Source organism: Clinocottus analis, unplaced genomic scaffold (genome assembly GCF_023055335.1).
Source record: "Clinocottus analis isolate CAN_PGR_092001 unplaced genomic scaffold, fCliAna1.0.p SCAF_15, whole genome shotgun sequence".
NCBI lineage: Eukaryota > Metazoa > Chordata > Actinopteri > Perciformes > Cottidae > Clinocottus > Clinocottus analis.
The window spans coordinates 8,289,580-8,312,352 of record NW_027175876.1 but is presented as its reverse complement, the minus strand read 5'-3'; the positions used below and the strand labels follow the sequence as shown (position 1 = coordinate 8,312,352).

The 22,773-nt window shown below is 39.5% G+C and overlaps 4 protein-coding genes across 4 annotated transcripts in view; all 4 read right to left on the bottom strand.

Moving 5' to 3' along the window:
* Positions 1 to 673: 673 nt before the first annotated feature.
* LOC137785739 (uncharacterized) lies at positions 674 to 5,134 on the bottom strand. The gene is made up of 21 exons (XM_068577207.1): positions 5,115 to 5,134; positions 4,964 to 5,040; positions 4,789 to 4,884; positions 4,586 to 4,710; positions 4,352 to 4,495; positions 4,197 to 4,277; positions 3,931 to 4,095; positions 3,757 to 3,853; positions 3,457 to 3,674; positions 3,215 to 3,371; positions 2,933 to 3,141; positions 2,734 to 2,851; positions 2,384 to 2,580; positions 2,202 to 2,316; positions 1,954 to 2,123; positions 1,787 to 1,878; positions 1,572 to 1,702; positions 1,288 to 1,477; positions 1,040 to 1,181; positions 829 to 955; positions 674 to 756 (listed from the first exon to the last, which is right to left on the bottom strand). The coding sequence occupies exons 1-21, from the start codon at positions 5,132 to 5,134 to the stop codon at positions 674 to 676; spliced, it is 2,754 nt and encodes a 917-aa protein (XP_068433308.1).
* A 2,804-nt stretch (positions 5,135 to 7,938) lies between these two features.
* zpax1 (zona pellucida protein AX 1) lies at positions 7,939 to 12,918 on the bottom strand. The gene is made up of 21 exons (XM_068577044.1): positions 12,899 to 12,918; positions 12,745 to 12,821; positions 12,572 to 12,667; positions 12,359 to 12,483; positions 11,840 to 11,983; positions 11,685 to 11,765; positions 11,403 to 11,567; positions 11,229 to 11,325; positions 10,934 to 11,151; positions 10,698 to 10,854; positions 10,403 to 10,611; positions 10,183 to 10,300; positions 9,669 to 9,865; positions 9,487 to 9,601; positions 9,239 to 9,408; positions 9,072 to 9,163; positions 8,857 to 8,987; positions 8,573 to 8,762; positions 8,323 to 8,464; positions 8,112 to 8,238; positions 7,939 to 8,035 (listed from the first exon to the last, which is right to left on the bottom strand). The coding sequence occupies exons 1-21, from the start codon at positions 12,916 to 12,918 to the stop codon at positions 7,962 to 7,964; spliced, it is 2,745 nt and encodes a 914-aa protein (XP_068433145.1). The 3' UTR covers positions 7,939 to 7,961.
* Positions 12,919 to 13,306: 388 nt separating this feature from the next.
* Positions 13,307 to 15,653, bottom strand: ttc32 (tetratricopeptide repeat domain 32). Its single transcript, XM_068577045.1, has 3 exons — positions 15,525 to 15,653; positions 15,142 to 15,308; positions 13,307 to 14,023 (listed from the first exon to the last, which is right to left on the bottom strand). Exons 1-3 carry the CDS (start codon positions 15,638 to 15,640, stop codon positions 13,896 to 13,898), a joined length of 411 nt encoding a protein of 136 aa, XP_068433146.1. The 5' UTR covers positions 15,641 to 15,653; the 3' UTR covers positions 13,307 to 13,895.
* A 4,357-nt stretch (positions 15,654 to 20,010) lies between these two features.
* matn3a (matrilin 3a) overlaps positions 20,011 to 22,773 on the bottom strand; it is a 5,542-nt gene continuing 2,779 nt past the window's right edge. Inside the window, exons 2-4 of the mRNA XM_068577535.1 lie at positions 21,796 to 22,371; positions 20,606 to 20,731; positions 20,011 to 20,192 (exon numbers count right to left, since the gene is read on the bottom strand). Of these exons, the coding sequence (XP_068433636.1) occupies positions 20,011 to 20,192; positions 20,606 to 20,731; positions 21,796 to 22,371 (884 nt within the window). The remainder of the gene's footprint in view (positions 20,193 to 20,605; positions 20,732 to 21,795; positions 22,372 to 22,773) is intronic.

Here is a 22,773-nt window from a genome sequence, read left to right as displayed (position 1 = left end):
CTTATAGTATTTTCTCTTTTGACCAAGTAATGCAAGTTGAAGTCAACCAGGGATTCCAGGACAGAAATAAATGAGGTTGCTTGACTCCAAGAGCAGTGGCATGTGTTCAGGTAACAATATTTTTTGGGGGCCATGATATCCATAGTTTCAGACAGTTCAAAGATTTCTTTAATCAGAAAAAAAGGGATTATGCTCTGTGGTTTTGCTGGCATTCGTTCAGTATATAGCACAAGAGACAGAATTTCAGTGTCATAGTGAACACAAACAAGTGAGAAATACTTTTCCTGCTTGTAAGGAAAGACTGAAACTAGCTTTCTCCACACCACTCCCAAATCTAATGGATGGAAACTGCACCTTATAGTCAACTTTGAGTAATTTACTTGTTTTTTTCTGCAGAAGAAGGGAATAAGATTTTGATCTAAATTGACATGTGTCTGTAGTTTTGTTTTAAACTAATGATATTTCATGCCGATTTGGTCAATGCCTACTATTCATGAATATTTGGTAGTCAACAGATCTGGTGTCAAAAGCTACAGTCATCTCTTCTAAAAGCATACATTTAGAAAGTTATTTAAAGTAAGTTTTTCCTTTTCAGCTTTAGCTTATTTTCTGTATGCCAACCTTTTGATACACATTAAGCAAATACATGCAACAAAAGTTTAAAGACATTAGTTTATTCAGATGTTTTAACAGAGGTTAACACAATAGGTCGAGATGAGATGTGCGTTTGGTTGGTAGAGTCTGTTTCTCTGTGCGCTAGAAAAAACAAAAAGCGATCACCAACTGCAAGTAGATTTAGTTGACAATGTTATTCCAGAAGTCACTTACCCCGTTTTACTCCCTTCATCTCTTGTCTGTAGTTCATCTGGTGTGTAGGTTGCACACACTGGCCTCTGCATGAACCATCTGCTTGGCTGTGCATGTCACAAATCACCGCATCACAGTGGACATAGATCTGTAGACGGACAGAAGGGTTTGTTACAGAGCTACCGTGCGATGTGGTCAATATGCTTCATTAGGAGAAAGACTCGTATTTTACCTCGTCTTTCAGAACTTCCTCATCTTTAGTGAAGGTGAACATATTCATAGAGAAGCGTTTGATGTGGGATGGGACTAAGACCCTGGCGTCACTCACAACAGGATGGAAAATGGTCACATAGCTGTCATCTGGATTCTCACAGCTGTAGGGAGGATAAAACCATTTGAATACTTGAAACTCATAAAAATTATGGTTTGTCTCAGTCAAACCCGAAGTTGAGACTGTACTAGATTAATGCTACTCATTACCCATCGACAATAATATCCCAGCTAGGCAGAGATGTCCGGTCTTCATCAAGTGTAGCCCAACAGCTCTCCAAGATGAGCATCAAATTTGGGTCAGTAGACTCAACCAGCGCCACCTCAAAATACAGAGGCTGCCTCAGATATTTTACAACTGGATAATCTTCTGCTTGGTAGAAGAACTCGTACGATGAATCTGGAGGAGAAGAGTCTCATTAGCAAGAGGCACGGCCCAGACAATGTACAGCCTGGCAAGCTCAAGACAAGGTTTTTAATAATGCCAACTTTACCCTGGGCCAGCCTCATTTGCACCATCAGCTGTCCGGAGCCGATCTCTGCGGTGGGTTCGTAGTGTGTTTGTTTTGAGAGGAAGCCAACAGTCTGAGTCTCATTGACCACATAGTAGCAGGAAATAGTTTGTCTTGGAGAAAAGAAGAATACACTGAAGGGGTTGACCTCTCACTACGCAGCATTTTAGGATCAAAGATTAGACCAGTCCCTCTACCTGTACCGAGGATCAACTGGTGATGTGAGGGACGCGCCTTTGTTGTAAGGTGAGGCAATCTCATTTTCATACAGCATGTAGTGGTCAAAGAACTTAATACAAGTAAAGATAGGAGGCATTAGACCATTTAACAAAAAATAATGTGGGGATTTAAGGTGAGCACCTACTGTTCTTGTGGTTCCACATGAAGCACCACTGAAAGAGAAATATGCAAAACGATCATCACTGAAAGCCGGTTTGCACGACTGGTCCTTCAGGGTCAGCTGACTTGGGAGGATATTGGTCACAGAATCCACCTTCACAGCCATAGCGGTCATCGTTCCATTGGGGTAGCACGCTGAGGGTAGAGGTGGTAAGGGTGAAGACAGTGTCCTACAATCCCCATCAGCAGAAACCCTACATGTTCAAGTCTTACCGGTTGTGGTTAAGGGGAAGTTGCAGGCCAAGAAGAGATCAGCAAGCACCCAGTCGTTAGTGGTATGCAACAGAGAGAAGTCAACGCGGGCTCTTACTGAATCTGAGGTCATCAGCTGTAAGACAAAGAGGGACGTTATCCAGTGCAGAAGAGCCATGGTGAGATGTTATAGTGAGACATACCTCGAAGGCTGTGTCCTTGGCAGTGTACGGCAGTACGAGGCTGAAGTGTGTGCCGTTTTCTTGGACATTGTAGTCATCCATCCCAGGTGTCAGCTGTTGATGGCCAACCATTGCCTTGAAATCATTGCCTTGACTCCCGTATTTCACACTGATGTGAAAGTGGTTCTGGTCACAGGTGCCAGTGATGGTGGGCAGCTCTAAAAGCACAGAAAAGGGTCTCACGTTTAAAATTTATTAACAGGTTCAGAACAGACACTGAAAAAAAAAATAAAGTGCTTTGGGATGTTACATGTTAATATTGGTTGAACAGCAATTATGATATAGATACAGTAAAAAGCTGAATATCTCACCAACATCCTGCAGAGATAACTGCAACTCGACTGGGTGGGCGAAAGGACTTTCTTCAGGCAGGATGATAAACCCAAAGATCAGAGAGAGGAAGTAGGATGTCACCAAGGGTTCAGGATTCTGCAGATATAAACAGCCCAGTCATTTCACCTGGACACCAAGCTGGCACAGAGTGAAATTTATATCTAGAAATTAATATACATATTTCAGGACAATGTCTGCATCAACAGGGACTAAAACAGAGATGCTCTTGGTTCCATTGGAGTAGTGATGCTCCTGGATGGTAAAGCCTCTGGCATTGCTCTCTTCAACAGTGAGAACTTGGTTGAAGAAGGTGATGTTCCTCAGCACCACATCATGAAGAAAAGGCCCCAAGAGAACGCTAAACACTCGGGACTCTGGGACAGTATCTGAGGGACAGAAAGAGACAGGCTATAGATTCAGAGCCTGAAGGTTGGTAATCTGCCAGAGAATGCAACTTACTTTCTTGGATATGGGGAGGCTGAAGCATAAGAGGGGTGGTAATGGGGAACAAAATCTTGTATCTGGTATCGTCTTGGGTTTCAGTAGTCCTCCATAGTACCTCAAGCATGGGCTCCACAACGTAGGTAAGGTGGTACTGGTAATCAGGGGCATGGCTCTGCAATTTTTCATGACATTTTAAAAACTGCAATAGAAAGTGACACTTGCAGAAACCCTACATGGTCAAGGTAAGACATCCTAACCTTGAAGTGGCCATCAGGCGAGCCCACTGGGATCTCAATGACTATGTGGAAATCTGTGGTGGACAGCGTGTAGCCCCGTGCGGCCATCTGAGATCTATCTAGCCTCTTCCCGTTGATGCCCATGTGCATTTCTAGGATTTTAAAGCTGCCATCTACCAGCGGTGTCACACGGCGAGGTACGTGCCAAGAGATTACATCTTTGATGAAAAGGACGCCACCTGTTAATGATAAACCAAATGTTGACGCAACTGTGACAATGCAACATTAATGGTGTCCAGCCACCAGTTGCACGAGACTTGCCTGTGGGACAAGCAGCTGCCAAGTTGACCACACTCAGACCATGTGGTGCCTTGTAGTAGGCACTCACCCTGAACACTTCCATGGAGACGCCACCCACCTAAGAGATGTCAGGTTTAATGTCACGCTTTTAAGCATAGTTTAATGCAAAACAATTGAGATTGGTATGTTGCTCACATCCACCGAATAAGTCTCTGCTGTATTGTACGGGGATCGCATAACCAGACGGGTCGAGGTCACCATGGCCCCATAGCCGGCTTGTTCAGCCTCCTTCAGCACCATTGCCACTGGTTCTGGGGTGTAAAATGTCAACTTCCAGATACCATGTGCTGCCCCAGAGGCCTATAGGGAACGAGAGAATTCTTATTTACCTCATAAGCCAAATTGTTAAAGTTGAAAAGCAGGTCCATTAAAAAAAAAAAAAGCAGATTTTCTACACTTACGTCAGGAATGTTGTCGATCTCTTTAATATCTTGAGCTGGTTCCTTAACTTCAGCATCAGAAGTAGCAATGTGGTGTGACACCTAAGAACAAGAAATTGAGGTTTAATAGTTGGCCAGAGACTTTTTGGTAGAACTATCAATGTTAAGTAACCTACTTCCATGTAGTTTCTTTCACAGAGAATCTCTCTGGAGGCCCACCGAGTGTAGCTGCACGTCTGAGTCACATCATGGGTAACCACAGCTGATTGACTGGGGCCATACATTCGGAGCCTCAAAGCAACATTAAAGGTTTGATCATTCTAAAAAATAAAGTGCATGAAACATATATGTGTAAATGCAAAACATTTGCAAACATGTTTCTCACTGGCAAATTCTAATATAAATTATACTTTGTTGTCCACGTAGCAGCCCAGCAGAGAAGAGTAGATTCTAGTGTTGCCCCACGGGTCAGACTCCATGCTGTAGCCACACTGAGCAGCCAAGTTGGGTGTTAACACAATGTGCTGGGTGTCATCTGGGGGAAAACAAAGAAACATGACACAACTCGCCTACTGAGGAACCAATCAAGCTTATTAGCACCTTGTAGACTCACTTATGGCCTCCACCTCAAGCTCATTCCCCACTGCTAGGGCCTTGTCCAATGACAGCCTCATTAGATTACCCACACAGTCTGAATGCAAGCCACTGCCTGTTAAAAGAAAAGGCTTGTGAGGAAGAGTACAATTTCTGTAACAAGGTAAAGTAGTTACATTTGAATTCAGGCTTACTTGACTGTGAATTGAGTTTCATATTTGGCTTTGCTTGACAGAAGAAGATTTCTGCAGCCATCAAGTTCCATAACAATCTTTAACAAGTAAAACATAATTGAGAGACATTTAATGTGCATTTTGCGGTCCTTGCAAAAATAAACTAACTTACATGTTCCCAAGCCTCCACATGTTACAGTCTGACTGCAGCCAAACAAAACAACCGGAGGAATTCAACCACTATCAGAGCTTGGCCCTGACCACCCAGCACACCAGACCAACAATGAAGAGAAGTGACTCAATGTTTTCTCATTCATCGCCAGCTGTTTTAAATAGTAGTTAATTTCAAGACACAGGTGAGACCAATTTGTGATTCTCCGGCCAGCTCACATACAGTGTGAGAGCTTGATGTGTGAAATGATGTACGAAACAGCTGGCGATGTATGAGAAAGCAGTCAGTCAACCACTAACACTTCTCTTGTGTGTGTGTGTGTGTGTGTGTATATATGTATATATATATATATATATATATATATATATATATATATATATATATATATATGTATATATATATATATATATATATATATATGTATATATATATATGTATATATATATATGTATATATATATATGTATATATATATATATATGTATATATATATGCACATATATATATATGTATATATATATATATATATGTATATATATATATACATATATATATATATATGTATATATATATATATATACATATATATATATATATGTATATATATGACGCAACTCATCTAGCCCAATAAAATAACTTACATTAGTTTCAAATGAAACACATGAGTTTAGGAATGCTATATATATATATATATATATATATATATATATATATATATATATATATATATATATATATATATATATATACATATATACATAAATATATACATATATACATAAATATATACATATATACATATATATATACATATATATATATATACATATATATATATATATGTATATATATATGTATATATGTATATATTTATGTATATATGTATATATTTATGTATATATGTATATATATATATATATATATATATATATATATATACATAAATATATACATATATACATAAATATATACATATATACATATATATATACATATATATATATACATATATATATGCATATATATATATACATATATATATATGCATATATATATACATATATACATATATATATATATATACATATACATATATATACATGTACATATATATACATATATATATATACATATATAGATATATACATGTATATATATATATATATAGATATATACATGTATATATATATATATATATATATATATATATACATGTATATGTATATATATACACATATATATGTCTATATATATGTATGTGTGTACATATATGTATATATATATTTATGTGTATATATATGTATACATATATGTGTATATGTGTGTGTATATATATAAAAATGTCCAGACATCAAGCAGTCTACCTGCATCGTGAGAACTCACCACTTATTTAAATTAGAAGGGCATTTCATTGGTTAATCATCTTGTTACTTACCATAGCCACCATATGTTCCAGAGTCTGAAGGCGGCGCCCAACCCTCTTTATGCACTTAATGGTGTCCGTTATGACTTAAATTTAGTCCAAGTAAGGGGGAATTAGTTTATGTATTTGGGTTGATTCTTGTTTGTTATGCATGTTTGCAGAGTGCCATATGTTCAGAGTAGTAAAGTTTCATACCTGCAGTGAACATTTGAACTAACGTATGTAGGAAGTAAGTTACACATGCACTCAATGACTAGTACAATATAGGGCCTGCTAATTGAAGGCTCTATATAAGTGGTTCGGATAATGAAATAGATGGAATGTCTCTTGAACACTAGTTTCAGATTAAATTTAAATGTCATAACCCAAATCCAACACTCAGGAGTGCTCAGCCTCGCCTCACTGAATGAAACAATGTAAAAAGTGTTTGTCTTTAGCTCTGACTTTGAGTCTATCCCCAATAAAAGTTAGAGGGAAATAACAGATTAAGAGAAGACTAATCTATTTGAGGAATGAATTAGTTTGTGGAGGCATGGCGAACGTTAAAAACACTTCCTGGAAGCCTTCTCATGCCTCCTCCCTGAAGTATCCCAGTTTCTTGTTCACGAGTGAGGGTAAGATGGAACTGGAGATCAACAGGCGAATAGGCTGCAGCAGTGAAACAGGCGCAGCACAGTCTTGGTGAAAGCAGAAGGCGACGCTCTCAATTTATCGGGCTGCCTGCATTCCGACCCTCACTATGGTAAAACACATTGGGTCGCGACCGAAAGAATGAGGTCTGATGCCACTGCCTAAAATGAGTTCACCTGAGGATGAGTCGCACGAGTAGATTACATGAAAAGTCAATGCACACGAATCGCAGTAAAGCCAATTTTCCGCCGGGCGGCACAAGCGAGGCAAAAAAAAAAAAAAAAAAAAAAAAAGGTCCCCCCCACTAAACAAGAGGCATGTGGGCATTGAGCCCAATAAAATAACTTACATTAGTTTCAAATGAAACACATGAGTTTAGGAATGCAAGCAGAATATACATTTTTACAAATGTTTGACAGACAAGTAAATCACTCTGAGGAAGACTGTTAAGGTTTTATTAAAAAAAAAAAAAAAAAAAAAAAGTGAACCCTAAGTGTACCAACATGAACACTCAATTGTAACCAGTAAATACATTTGTGGACAATCTATACATGTAGATTGACTATGCATTTCATAATTGGGTTCAACTTTTAAAAACTGTATGATCTATAACTTACAAATGGCAAATCCAGCATCTACAAAGGGTTAGTTAATGACACCATTTACTTAACATGCAAGTTATTCATCCATGCACTAACAGCTAGGGATATTTCAATGTGGTTTATAAACAGTTTTAATATGATTTCAAAACAAAAAAAAACAGACCCTTAGAAAAGTTTTAAGACATTAGTTTATTCAGAAGTTTGAGGTTAACACAATAGGCCCAAATGAGATTTGCCTTTGGTTGGTAGAGTTCGTTCCTCTTTGCACTAGAAACACAAGACAAATAGCGATCACCAACTGCAAGTAGATTTAGTTGACGATGTTATTCCAGAAGTCACTTACCCCGTTTTACTCCCTTCATCTCTTGTCTGTAGTTCATCTGGTGTGTAGGTTGCACACACTGGCCTCTGCATGAACCATCTGCTTGGCTGTGCATGTCACAAATCACCGCATCACAGTGGACATAGATCTGTAGACGGACAGAAGGGTTTGTTACAGAGCTACCGTGCGATGTGGTCAATATGCTTCATTAGGAGAAAGACTCGTATTTTACCTCGTCTTTCAGAACTTCCTCATCTTTAGTGAAGGTGAACATATTCATAGAGAAGCGTTTGATGTGGGACGGGACTAAGACCCTGGCGTCACTCACAACAGGATGGAAACTTGTCATATAACTGTCATCTGGATTCCCACAGCTGGATGGGGGTAAATTAAAAACACATTTAAAGTCTTCTTTTTAAAACGCACTGTTGGTCACATGGCAAATCTGAATTTTGACACTGCACTATCATGCATCTCATTACCCGTCCACAATGATATCCCAGCTAGGCAGAGACAGCCTGTCATCATCAAGCGTAGCCCAACAGCTCTCCAAGATGAGCTCCAAATTCGGGTCAGTCGACTCAACCAGCTCCACCTCAAAATACAGAGGCTGCCTCAGATATTTCACAACTGGATAATCTTCTGCTTGGTAGAAGAACTCGTACGATGAATCTGGAGGAGAAGAGTCTCATTAGCAAGAGGCATGGCCCAGACAATGTACAGTCTTGCAATCTCAAGACAAGGTTTTTAATAACGCCAACTTTACCCTGGGCCAGCCTCATTTGCACCATCAGCTGTCCGGAGCCGATCTCTGCGGTGGGTTCGTAGAGTCTTGGCTTTGAGAGGAAGCCAACAGTCTGAGTCTCATTGACCACATAGTAGCAGGAAATAGTTTGTCTTGGAGAAAAGAAGAATACACTGAAGGGGTTGACCTCTCACTACGCAGCATTTTAGGATCAAAGATTAGACCAGTCCCTCTACCTGTACCGAGGATCAACTGGTGATGTGAGGGACGCGCCTTTGTTGTAAGGTGAGGCAATCTCATTTTCATACAGCATGTAGTGGTCAAAGAACTTAATACAAGTAAAGATAGGAGGCATTAGACCATTTAACAAAAAATAATGTGGGGATTTAAGGTGAACACCTACTGTTCTTGTGGTTCCACATGAAGCACCACTGAAAGAGAAATATGCAAAGCGATCATCACTGAAAGCCGGTTTGCATGACTGGTCCTTCAGAGTCAGCTGACTTGGGAGGATATTGGTCACAGAATCCACCTTCACAGCCATAGCGGTCATCGTTCCATTGGGGTAGCACGCTGAGGGTGGAGGTGGTAAGGGTGAAGACAGCGTCCTACAATCCCCATCAGCAGAAACCCTACATGTTCAAGTCTTACCGGTTGTGGTTAAGGGGAAGTTGCAGGCCAAGAAGAGATCAGCAAGCACCCAGTCGTTAGTGGTATGCAACAGAGAGAAGTCAACGCGGGCTCTTACTGAATCTGAGGTCATCAGCTGTAAGACAAAGAGGGATGTTATCCAGTGCAGAAGAGCCGTGGTGAGATGTTATAGTGAGACATACCTCGAAGGCTGTGTCCTTGGCAGTGTACGGCAGTACGAGGCTGAAGTGTGTGCCGTTTTCTTGGACATTGTAGTCATCCATCCCAGGTGTCAGCTGTTGATGTCCAACCATTGCCTTGAAATCATTGCCTTGACTCCCGTATTTCACACTGATGTGAAAGTGGTTCTGGTCACAGGTGCCAGTGATGGTGGGCAGCTCTAAAAGCACAGAAAAGGTGGATTTAACTGAGCGTCTTCATCCCTTATGCTCTTACTGGGGTTGTGTTGTCATATTTAAGGGGAGATACCCAGGGTTTTTGGACATTCAATTGAATGCAATATGTCTGTGATGCTCCCTTTACAGCTTTATTTGCAGCTTTTGATTTCTCCTGAATACACCAAAAGCTTGAATATCCAACAGCAGTACAAAATACACATTTAAAAAGTATGTGGTGATGTTCCATGGCAATTTTACCCCCTAGTTGCCAGTTGGTCAAAGGATTATGAGCTAGATATCATGAAAAGATAAATCTTACCAACATCCTGCAGAGATGCCTCCAACTCAACTAGGTGGGCAAAAGGACTTTCTTCAGGCAGGATGATAAACCCAAAGATCAGTGAGAGGAAGTAGGACGTCACCAAGGGTTCAGGATTCTGCAGATATAAACAGCTCAGTCATGTCACTGAAACACTAAAATACAGAGCAATTAAGAAAGATGGCACCAAATGACATTGCACAGCTATAATGTCACATACATTTCTCAGGACAATATCTGCATCAAAAGGCACTAAAACAGAGATGCTCTTGGTTCCATTGGAGTAGTGATGCTCCTTCACAATAAAGCCTCTGGCATTGCTCTCTTCAACAGTGAAAACTTGGTTGAAGAAGGTGATGTTCCTCAGCACCACATCATGAAGAAAAGGCCCCAAGAGAACGCTAAACACTCGGGACTCTGCAACAGTATCTGAGGGACAGAAAGAGACACGCTATAGATTCAGAGCATTCTCCATGAGCCTGAAGGTTGGTCGGCTACCAGATAATGCAACTTACTTTCTTGGATGTGGGGAGGCTGAAGCATAAGAGGGGTGGTAATGGGGAACAAAACCTTGTATCTGGTATCATCTTGGGTGTCAGTGGTCCTCCACAGTATCTCAAGCATTGGCTCAACAAGGTAAGTGATGTGGTACTGGTAATCAGGGGCATGGCTCTGCAATTATTCATGACCAATTAATCTTTTTTATTTTAAACAATTTGTCTTGCATTTCTAAACTAGAAGACTTCCTAACCTTGTAGTGGCCATCAGGCGAGCCCACTGGGATTTCAATGACTATGTGGAAATCTGTGGTGGACAGAGTGTAGCCCCGTGCGGCCATCTGAGATCGATCAAGCCTCTTCCCGTTGATGCCCATGTGCATTTCTAGGATTTCAAAGCTGCCATCTACCAGCGGTGTCACACGGCGAGGTACGTGCCAAGAGATTACGTTGTTATCGAAAAGGACGCCACCTGTTAGTGATAAACCAACTGTTGACACAACTGTGACAACGTTAATCGTGCCCATCCACCAATTGCTCGAGACTTGCCTGTGGGACAAGCAGCTGCCAAGTTGACCACACTCAGACCATGTGGTGCCTTGTAGTAGGCACTCACCCTGAACACTTCCATGGAGACGCCACCCACCTAAGAGATGTCAGGTTTAATGTCACGCTTTCAAGCATAGTTTAATGCGAAACAATTGAGATGGGTATGTTGCTTACATTCTCCGAATAAGTTTCTGCTGTATTGTACGGGGATCGCATAACCAGACGGGTCGAGGTCACCATGGCCCCATAGCCGGCTTGTTCAGCCTCCTTCAGCACCATTGCCACTGGTTCTGGGGTGTAAAATGTCAACTTCCAGATACCATGTGCTGCCCCAGAGGCCTGTAGGGAAGAAATCAAAATTACTGCCGTTTAATGAGCTTAAAAAAAAAAAAAATTAAAAAAAAAAGTGCAGGTTTATGAGCAAGTCCACTGAAATAGCTCATTTTCTACACATACGTCAGGAATGTGGTCGCTCTCTTTAACAGCTTGAGCTTGTCCCTTAACTTCAGCATCAGGAGTAGTAATGTGGTGCGACACCTAAGAACAAGAAATGTTGGCTTAATAGTTGGTCAGAGACTATTTGGTAGAACTATCCATGTTAAGTAACCTACTTCCATGTAGTTCCTGTCGCAGAGAATCTCTCTGGATGCCCACCGAGTGTAGCTGCACGTCTGAGTCACATCATGGGTAACCACATCCGAGAGACTAGGGCTGTACATTCGGAGCCTTAAAGCAACATTGAAGGTTTGATCGTCCTACAAATGAAATTCATTAAATGAGAATTTTGGCATTGGGGGCATCTATAGAGCTGAAAGTAAGCAATTTGTTTAATTCAAACATTTAGCCACTTTTGTCCATTTAATTACCCAGAGTTAAGATGCACCAATAAATTAGGTCAGAATTTCAGCAGATAACACAATATATTTTTACATTACTTTTTAAACTAAAGAGGAAAAATTGTACAGCCAAGTACAGTAAAAACATTGAGGTTTGACTTTGATTATTCATGAATGCACATACCAAATTCTGTGCCTAATAAAAAAAAGTCTCAAGAATTTAAGGAGAAGGTCAAGTTACCATCTCACTAGCAATTTATAATATGTCAGCCAATAAAATGAGCTCAAACACACTTTGTTATCCACGTAGCAGCCCAGCAGAGAAGAGTAGATTCTGGTGTTGCCCCACAGGTCAGACTCCATGCTGTATCCACACTGAGCAGCCAAGTTGGGTGTTAACACAATGTGCTGGGTGTCATCTGAAGGGCGTGGGAGGGATAAAGACAAGCATGACACCACTCTTCTAGTGAGGAACCAATTGTGCTTACTAGCACCTTGTAGACTCACTTATGGCCTCCACCTCAAGTTCATTTCCCACTGCTAGGGCCTTGTCCAATGACAGCCTCATTAGATTACCCACACAGTCTGAATGTAAGCCACTGCCTGTTAAAAGAAAAGGCTTGTGAGGAAGAGTACACTTTCTGCAACAAGGTAAAGAAATTGTTTGAATTCAGGCTTACTTGACTGTGAATTAAACTTCATATTTGGCCTTGCTTGACCCAACAGGATAACTGCAGCCATCAAGTTCCATAACAAACTACAACAAGTAAAGCACAATTTAGAGACAAGTGCACAAAGTGCAGTCTTTGACAAAAATAAACTAAATTAACTTACATGTTCCCAAGCCTCGACATGTTGGAGTTTGAGGGCAGCCAAACAAAAGAACTAGAGGAATCCAATCACCGTCAGCGCTTGGCCCTGAACACCCAGCACAACAGACCAACTCTGAACAGAAGTGACTGACTGCTTTCTGCTCCACCACCAACTGTTTTAAACATCCGTTGATTACAATACACAGGTGAGACCAATTGGTGACTCTTCACCCAGCTCACTTGTAGTGTGATGAATTGATGGATTTCTTATGAAGACTGGAACATCTTAATAAATGCATACACATTAATTGGTGTGTGGAGAGTGTGATAAAAATAATTTATTCTATACTGATATCAAATCACAAATATATTATTATAATTTTTCCAAGAGATGCATTTTGTCAAGAGAGGATGACTGTCTTTTCTTAGAACAATGCTTTTAGAAAGACATAATTTCAGACACAAAACATGTTTTTCCTTTGCAGCTGAGATACTAATTTTCTTTACTGTATTCCAACACTTAATCAAGGTTTGTTTATAGTCACAAACCTGCCCCCAGTGTCTTCAAGATGGTGCAACAACATTTATTACTAACAGTAAACCCAAGCTCATCTTTTCAATTACTGAGTCTTGGTCGATAGGACTGCATGGTCCACACAGACTTATACAATACAATTATATACTTTCATTCATGAGTCCATTACAAATGTACCGAACTGGAAGAGTTAGAGCAGAAAAGGACTTAGCAATGCTCTTTCATGTGTTTAAACTATACATGTTTTTGCAGCAATGAATTGAGTGATGTCATTGGTTGTTTACTTTACATTTTTTGTGTTTACTTACAAGTTCATATTCATGCTAATAGCTTAAAAAAATAAATCAAACTATTCCTATTAAGATCATTTGACGATAATTCATATGACAGCTGCACATAAATGCAAGTAAAGTGACAGTATGTACATGTTTTCTTTATCCACCAGCATAAATGTAAAATATGTAGTCTATAGTTGATGAAGCAGTCAGTAGCCCCTTTCCATCTTGTGCTGCTGGTCCAGAAGTGTCTGTTGCAGGCTCACTTTTGCCTCATCAAAATCTGGATTGAGCATCAATGCTTGCTGGAAGTCACTCTTGGCATCGTCAAAAAAACCTGTAAAATAGTTTTAAAAAATGTTCATACATCATAAGTTTACAATTTCTTAAGTACTTCTTCATTGGGTAGTCAAAAGTGAGACGTTTTATTTACTGAGAAGAATGAGCAAGACACACCAGACTCACTCAACAGCTATATCCTCAACCCAGCTTTTGTTGTGATCATGATTCATTTTCAGACTGAATCTCATATCTGACTGATGTCAAAAGACACATCACTGACACCAAGATGAAGTTTCATGAAATTGAGAAGTATTGAGAAAATAAGGACAACAGGACACTTGTGGAAAAGCATATTTGTTAAAAGGAAGCTTTGTTATATAGTTTAGTGAGCCAGTGTGGTGTTTTTTTTCATTGATTGTTTTAGTAATATCAGTATCTAGTTTGTCAAAGGGAATATGATAGGAGTCTGTATGATAGTTTCAAATATGTATTTTCCTGGCCTTTCAGACAGCGATAAAGCTGTGTCCCGAGTTCACTGTTCTTCTTTCAGTTACCAAGTACAACCTATTTTTTTTTACCTGCGCTGCAATCATATTACTGAAGTTAAACATCTGTTTGTCAACATATATTTGACTGTTTTTACAGTCTTTGTAATGTATACATGTACAGATAGATTATAAATTAAAAGGAAAAAACAACAGGAAGTGTCTTGATAAGGTGTTGGGCCATTGAACAGCACTCGTCAAAAATCTATTCCCCCATTTGGTGTGATGCTGGTTAAGGTGGAGAACACTGTCAAACCTGTTGGTCAAACATGTCCCATTAGGTTGAGATCTGGTAACTGTGAAGGGCATCATACAATGGGATTGAAATAATTATTTTTTAAATAATCTATGGAAGCATCTGCATTTTCCTTATTTTATTTTGTTTGATTTTTGAATAAAATCTGGTATGGATCCCTCCTTGAATATATTCTTGTTTCAGTTTGGACTATTTAAAAAGGTTAAAAATATTATACCGCAGCCTAAACTTGACAATTATTTTGAAGCAGAGCGGAAGTCACTACTTTTTCTCTGTCACTACTGTCAGGCTTGATGATAGCGTCACAGCATGACGATAGTCTCACAACAACAAAACGTGCCTTTAAAAAAAAAATATTATTATGACCCTTACCTAGTCTATAGCGGATGAGTCCTCTGTTGTAGAAAGGTATTTCAAATCGGCTGTCAGTCTGTATTGCGGAAGTGAAGTCCTCTACCGCCTCCTTAAAATCCACCCGGAGATACTTGATCTGTCCGCGGTTGTTATAAGCACCGGCCAAATGACTAGCTTCACATCCCCTGTGGAAATATGACACCGATAAAAATGGATTATTTAACAAGTGATGGAATTAAATGACTCCAAAGAGAGAGTAACCAAATTAATCTCGGCAACAGTAAGTTACCAATCAACCGGGTCATAAAATTTGATGGAGGACTGAATATTGTGTAACACCAGTTACACTACAGTGGCGTTATTTAGCTCGTTTCACATCTCCAAAGCGGAACAAACGGTACCTGAACTGTGCGCAGGACGAGATAAACTTTGTGTAAAGTTCTTCTGCCTGTTTGAAATTCTGTTTTTTAAACTCAGAGTGAGCATATTCAAGTAGTGGGGGATTATCTTCCTCCATCGTTTTTGAAGTTTTTTTTCTTCTTGTTTTATGCCAACTACGGATATGACGTCACACCCTAAACCATCCAATCAGTTTCAGCGGGTCGCAAGTGGGCGTGACTTGCAATCAATAGAGTAAAATCAAAAAGGAATACAGTATACTGTATTTTTGTTTTGCATCTCATATTATTTATCACTTTGATTTTACTAACTTAAATTATATTATATACTATAAATACTCTATATGTACATGCTGATGCTAACAAAGATGCCCCTTTTCCTGCAGTTTCTTGTAACATTGTAACAACAACTTGTTTTTCTCCTTCTTGACTAAATAACAAGTAATGATATGCAACCAATATGTGACACATCCCATAAGTCGTGTAATGCTTCACTTAATGTGCACATAAATTGATACATATATTATTTCCCATTAAATAACCTCAGATCATATGTAGTGATTGAAATCCAGACCGTATGAGAACAAACAATCGGAAATCAGTTCTACAGCAGGTGGCAGTCTTGACTCAGATCTTCTTAGAACAGGCAGTGAAGTCTTCAGTGCAAGTTGTGTAAGTGCATTTACAACTAGTTAAAATTGTATACTAGGCATACAATTTTAACACAGATTCCAGTCACCGGCTAACTATCTGAAACAGTATTATTCTAATAGTTTAGCAATGGGGGTGTTTTTAATTTTCATCTGTCATCTGGACAATGTGGACACTTGCTGCAGTAAATACACAGGAAGGAGAGAACCCATAAGCAAACAGGTGAGACATTCTCAGACCATCTCCCAGGTGAGGAAGTCAACTGTCCAGGTGACAAAAGCCACCTTAAGGAAGCAGAGGTCACTCAGTGGCCGTGCACTTTCCTTTTGCGGCCCATTTATCTCCAGACTGTGTGGATGAGTTGAAATAGATCTAACGGAAAGTAGTAGACCCAGAGAGAGACGATGCAGGACGCTGGCTGTTGACACTTCTGAGAAAATGGCAATAACATGCAAGCAGTGGAAGTGTAGGTTATCTAGGTCATTTCACCACATGAAGCAAGAGGTTTCTGCAACCCACAACAGCGTATTGCGACATGGGCAGCCTGTACAGCTGAAGCAAAGACTGTTATGTTCAGCAGCCAGGTAACTCTTCTTCTTGCACCCAAACATTTGCTTTTAGCTGAGAGAACTAAGAGAACATATCAGAGTCCACTTTGGTCTGACAGAACCAGAACACACATCCATGACAAACCTTCATCGTCTTCTCTGACAAACACACAACGCCGCAGGTCACTGTCTCAAACTTTAAGTACGTTTTGAGTTAACCAGAGACTACCAAATAATATATATTTCAGTTTGGTTCACTCAGATTACACTTTAAAAACATGATACATGTAGCTATTTTTGTACTGTAGGGAGGGAATTCCTTTCTTCATATGTGGCTGATATAGCAGGAAAATAACAAAACAAAATGCTGACAAGGTCAACTTACCAGCTTTCTTTCAGAGCTTTAGTGGAGTTGGTGATCACAGTATATTTCCAAGTCCAGGAACAGATTCAACACTCAATACATGCTCAAAAAAAAGAAAAAAGAATCATGTTCTCAAATTTCTCTGGAGTATCAAAATATTTCTCATCTGAGTGAAACAAAACAAAACCAAAAAATAAACATGGGTCATTTAAAAAACAATATTAAATACAATTATTCTGAGTATTTACAGTTCAATGTTTGCTCCCACATTAACACAGTAACACATATCCATCTGCTTTGGTAAACACAATTATGTTGTTGAATTCCTTTGGTCCATTTTCTTATATTGATATACTTTTTGATAACATATCAGCCCTGTTCCACCATAGTATTGGTGTCATAATTTAATAAGTACTCCATCCTTAGTAACTTCATATGTAGTTTACAAACATTTGAGTGGTATGAATCTTTTCATCTAACTCTTGGCAAGAAAGTCAGAAAGTATACGTCCCAAAATGTCCAACTATTCTTTTAATACAGACTATCCTACAGCAAAGGAAGAATCGTGTTTATGCAACAAGTTCACTTTTGAACAACTTACATGTTATTTTAAACATCCTCAGTCCTTGTCTCACCTTAGAGGATTGTTAGATTGTTTATTATAAGGTTAAATTACTTTTCCAAATATGTAGTCATCAATGAAACAGACCACTGGTCAACTGTTTTTGAGAAAATTCTAGTTTGTCCTCAACTCTGCACAACACTGTGATTTTTCCACTTCTCAGAGGTATGTGAGTCCAATTCATCTTTTTTTCCACTAAAAATGCTGGTGGGCTCGCCTTCCTGACCGCCCATGAGTGTGGTAACCATGAAAGCCACTAAAATAGCGAACAAACACAAAACAGCTGTTTGGTTAAAGGAAGGAGGGAGAGGATCCAAACCAGACGAGAGGTAAACGTTGGCGTGTTGACTCTTTACCTCACTCAGACAGCGCAGACAGAGACGCTCTGTTGTCAGCGCTGCTTCAGGCACATAAAGCAACTCGTTCCAGAGGTTACATGATGACCTCTGACTGTTTTTTTTGGCAACACTGAAGGTGTAAAAAACCACATGATGGTCATGGTGATGGTGTACACAAACAGATGGTATGTAGGAAAAATGTTATTATCCAAATGAATTTTTCAACTCAGATTAGGAATCAATAGATCTGCTTAATCACGGCGGGATTGTAGACTTTATTCCAGCTTTATTAGGAATGTTTAGTGAGTGAAAGTCTTTCTTAGTAAAAAGGGTTTAAGGTCAGGGAGCGATCTTAACTTGACCTCAGGTCTCAGTGCGCTTTGACTGTTTTTGTGAAGCCAAAGTAAATTATAACACATCCTTGATAGAAATGTGAGAGCTCATCCATCATGTTTACCTTTCTATATTGACACAGAAATACATACAGTATATGGCACTGAAACGTACAGTTATACAATAAGTACGAACATAATGGCTCTTCTGTATCCACAGAAACACATTTTAGAGGGATGTGTTGATTCTGCCCACTACTTTACGGTACAGACTGAGATGTTATCTTCATTAAGGTTTCATAAAGATACATTCAATTCAACAATAACACATTTTATTTAAAGGAATTTAAGAGAATTTTATTTTAATTATTGTAACTCATTAGTCAAAAAAATGTGTTTGTCCTCACATCAAAAAACTTACAATGCTTGTGAGAGAAATGTATCATTGGCCTTTTTAAAAATATAATAGACGTAAGATTAAAGTTTTACTCCTTCAAACTTTCATCAAACTTTTTTAAGTAATAGCCATTTAATGTATTCTATTACTGTTGGCGTCAGACCACGCCATTCCCATGCCGGATACATTACTGTAATCAATGTATTAACAGATCATATCCAGCCTTACTTTGATTTATTTCACTCTTAATAGCTTCACTGTTTGGCCTCTAAATATCATGTCATCAGATTCATGAAATTTTCAATATCACCATCCAGTTAAGAAGAACAAAAAAGACAGCGTACACAACAACCTCCTTTGTGATTATTTTATTGTCTGATTTGTCTGCTTGGTTACATCTATGATTCTTAGCAAACATTATAAGTCATTTGATAACATTCACAGACACATGATTAACATGTATCATCTATGAAATATATTACAAACTTCAACAATATTTTACCTGGTTTTACAGATTATACAATCACGAAATAATGCAAAACTATCTACTGTAGGAAACAATTTACTGGTTGTAAAAAAAAAACTATTAAAGTATGCAACCAATTAAATCCAATTTTATGTTTTCATAAAAACTACTATATACACAATACGCAACTTTGTACAAACAGGATACAAAACATACTTCATACGGTACAGGTGAAACAATTGAAATAATACTTCTTCGGTTAATAAGAGAAAAGTGTTTAAGTAGTTTCAAAATATGGCATTAAATGCCCACATTCAACTGTAGACATTGTAGCTCCACAATGCACTACAGTCAGTAAGTTGAGGGATCTTGGTTCATGAATCACAGCTTGACACAATCTGTGGTGGAAATTCATCCAGTAGTTATGGGAGGATGGATGACAGGAAACACATGTCCACGTCCAGGAAGTAAGCCAGCGAGCCGTCTCTGCAGAAAGTAAATAAACAAGAGGCCAGACTGTGTGAAGGGGAGGAAGCTTTTACCACCAATCTCACCAAGAAAAAAATCTGTCAATACCTCTGCGTTCAGCTTCAGGCACGGCCCAACATGGTCTCCAGAAGCTCTATTCTCCCAGACACGTCGACTAGTGGGATCGGTCAAGAAAATACATTTGCACAGATTAACAGACACAATAAAATGATAAAAACAAACACAAAACACACTGCTAAATGATATTACAATTACAATGCCAACAGGTAGATATAATCAACTTTAACTATAGAGAAATGTGCTGCCGAGAATGTTTTGAACAAAAAGTCTTCCATTTGAACCAACAGGAAGGATATGCTTGGTGGTGAGCTGCTGGATGGCCGCATACGTCTGTTTCTGGAAAGCCAGTCGGGCTTCACATTTGCAGGGATCCTCCACCACCACCACCGCCTTCACCTCCTCTCCTGGAGAAAGCACATTTTACATCAGGGCAACAGATCATGTTGAGAGGAAAAAAGCACACAAAATACCACCCACTCTGTTTTTTTTTAACTGGGCTGCAGTTCAAGAACAAACCAAAGCTTGAAAGTACACTTTCCAAAATAGTCCACAGTATTAATTTACCATTACATTGTCTGAACAGTGATGCCATAATAGGGAATAAAATCTATAATATTACCCGATAATTGTCCAACAAATTGTACTGTCAACAGTGAATTACAGTCAGGATTTAAGCACCAGTTGGTTGTGATGTTGTGAAGCTTTGAAACCAAACACTATCAGCACATTGCTTTGTAAGATTTTACACATTGACTTTTAGCAGCTTTAGTAGCACAGCAAAAAGTCACATTTGCTGTATTCACACATATGTTCTTACGTTTCGGGGAACATGTTTTCTTGTCTGCATTCAAGATATAACCATTCCGGCACTGGCAGTAATACGAGGCATTGCTGTTGACGCATATGTGTTCGCAGTCATGTCCCAGGGCACAGGGGTCCAGACCTAGAATGAACCGGGATTAAGGGATGGCGCTGTCAAGACGGCAGCATGGGTACAGTTTCATGCAGTATACTATTGGTAGGTATCTTGTAGGTAAGGTAGTGCTCTGCAAGTCCATCAAACCAGTTGACGGATACTAATATCTCCTTCTACTGTTGACAAAAGTAAAATAAAGGGGTTTTTGTGTTATAGTTAAAGCTGATTCAATTTACAATATTTGTTTGCTTGTACTGATTCAAAAAAATATTAAATATTTGCGAGCTTTTCTTGTGTTTGTACTTGATCCATTGATACACCTTCTCCACATCTCAGCCAAGGAAATTTATGACCTGCTTAGGTTCACTGTGTGTTGGACAACACAGGTAAAATCACAGAACCCTGATTATAAAGAGTACATGGACTTATTATCTCAAAGAGACAGTAACATGGGGACAACTTCGAGCCTCATTTGTCTAAAAGTTCTTGTACAATTAAAATCTATCCTTTCAAATACATTATTCTCACCTATAAATTGCTATAGATTATTGTAATTTTCACACATTTCACCAGCAACCATTAGCGCTTTTTGGAGCTTGTATGGATTTAAACAAGTGCATTATGTATTAAGTTTATGCACAGTTCTATATTTGAGTAGATAAGTGTCAGTCATTATTTCATTAGTTTGGATGACCGTGCATTTAAATAATTTCCTATAAAGACGAATACATTGAAAGCAATCACCACAATGATGCTTTGATTACAAACCATTTTCTAACAATCACAATTTACATTATTTTTGCTTTTTAAAAAAAGAAGCTGAACGTTTCGGGCTGCACGGCCCCAAGACTTTAAACTGGTTTAACTTGGCGACTACAAGCTGGTTCTAGCACTGACATCTGCAGTCCATGTGGGGGTTGAGAGCATCTGGTATTTTTCTTTATGACTGCAGACTTTCTATTTCACCAATAACACAGTAAACGATCCACAATCTGCAGCAAAACCCCCTGTAGACTGTAGGTGCCCCTTACTGCGAAACTAAAACCTGGGTTAATGGTGGGGAAAAGGTCTCGCGGGTCTCTTTGTCCTACCGCACAGGGTCTCCCTGAACTTGGAGGTGAGCTTTTCGATAACACCGTAGGTCTCCACATAGAAAACGTGGTCATCCAGAGGGATGCTGGCCATCAGCTTCAGGGAGCGCATGTCAGCTCGGTCGACCCCGACGGCGTAGATCTCGACGCCCGAGCCCCGAGCTGCAGCAGAGACTTCCTCCACCTGGTCTTGGGGTCTCCCGTCTGTCACAATTATGGCCACCTTGGAGATTTTCCTGGAGCGAAGCCGGGCTCCAGACTGCTCGGTGAAGGTTTCGTTCACCGCGGTCTTGATGGCGAGGCCCGTCATGGTGCCGGTCGCCAAGGGCTCAATGCGGGAGATGGCTTTCTTCATGTCGGGTTTGTTGAAGTGGCTTTTGAGGAGGAACTCAATCTTGACCGTGCTGGCGTAGTTGACCACAGCCACCCTGGTGGCGTCGGAGCCAACGTCCAACGTGTCGACCATGTCAGCCAGGAATATCTTCACCTTCTCGAACTCACCCGGACGGACACTGCGAGAGCTGTCAATGATAAAGACCAGGTCCAGGGGGCGGCTCCTGCACTGAGAATCCATCTCTGGTGATCAACCAAAACCATGGCAGGATTAAGTCCATTTCATACTGAAACCCCAGTTCATTATTCAAACAAACATTCAAGCTGGTTAAACTGTGACAGTGAGAACGAAACGCAGGACACACATGATACACAACACATTTCTCAATGGTAGCAAAAGGAAACTGTTGTGCATCACTGCAGTGGTAAAATGAAAGCTTGTGGTTCTGGTTAAATGATTTAGTATGCCATAAAACATACTGTATGAGTGCAGTCTTTTAACTGTCCATCACAGAATTATCATAGGACTTAGCTTTTCATTTAATTCCCATGAATGAAAAGGATGCCGATGTCCACACATAAAAAGTGACGTTGCACCTAAAGATTGAGACAGTATATGTATCACATATACATATACATACCAAA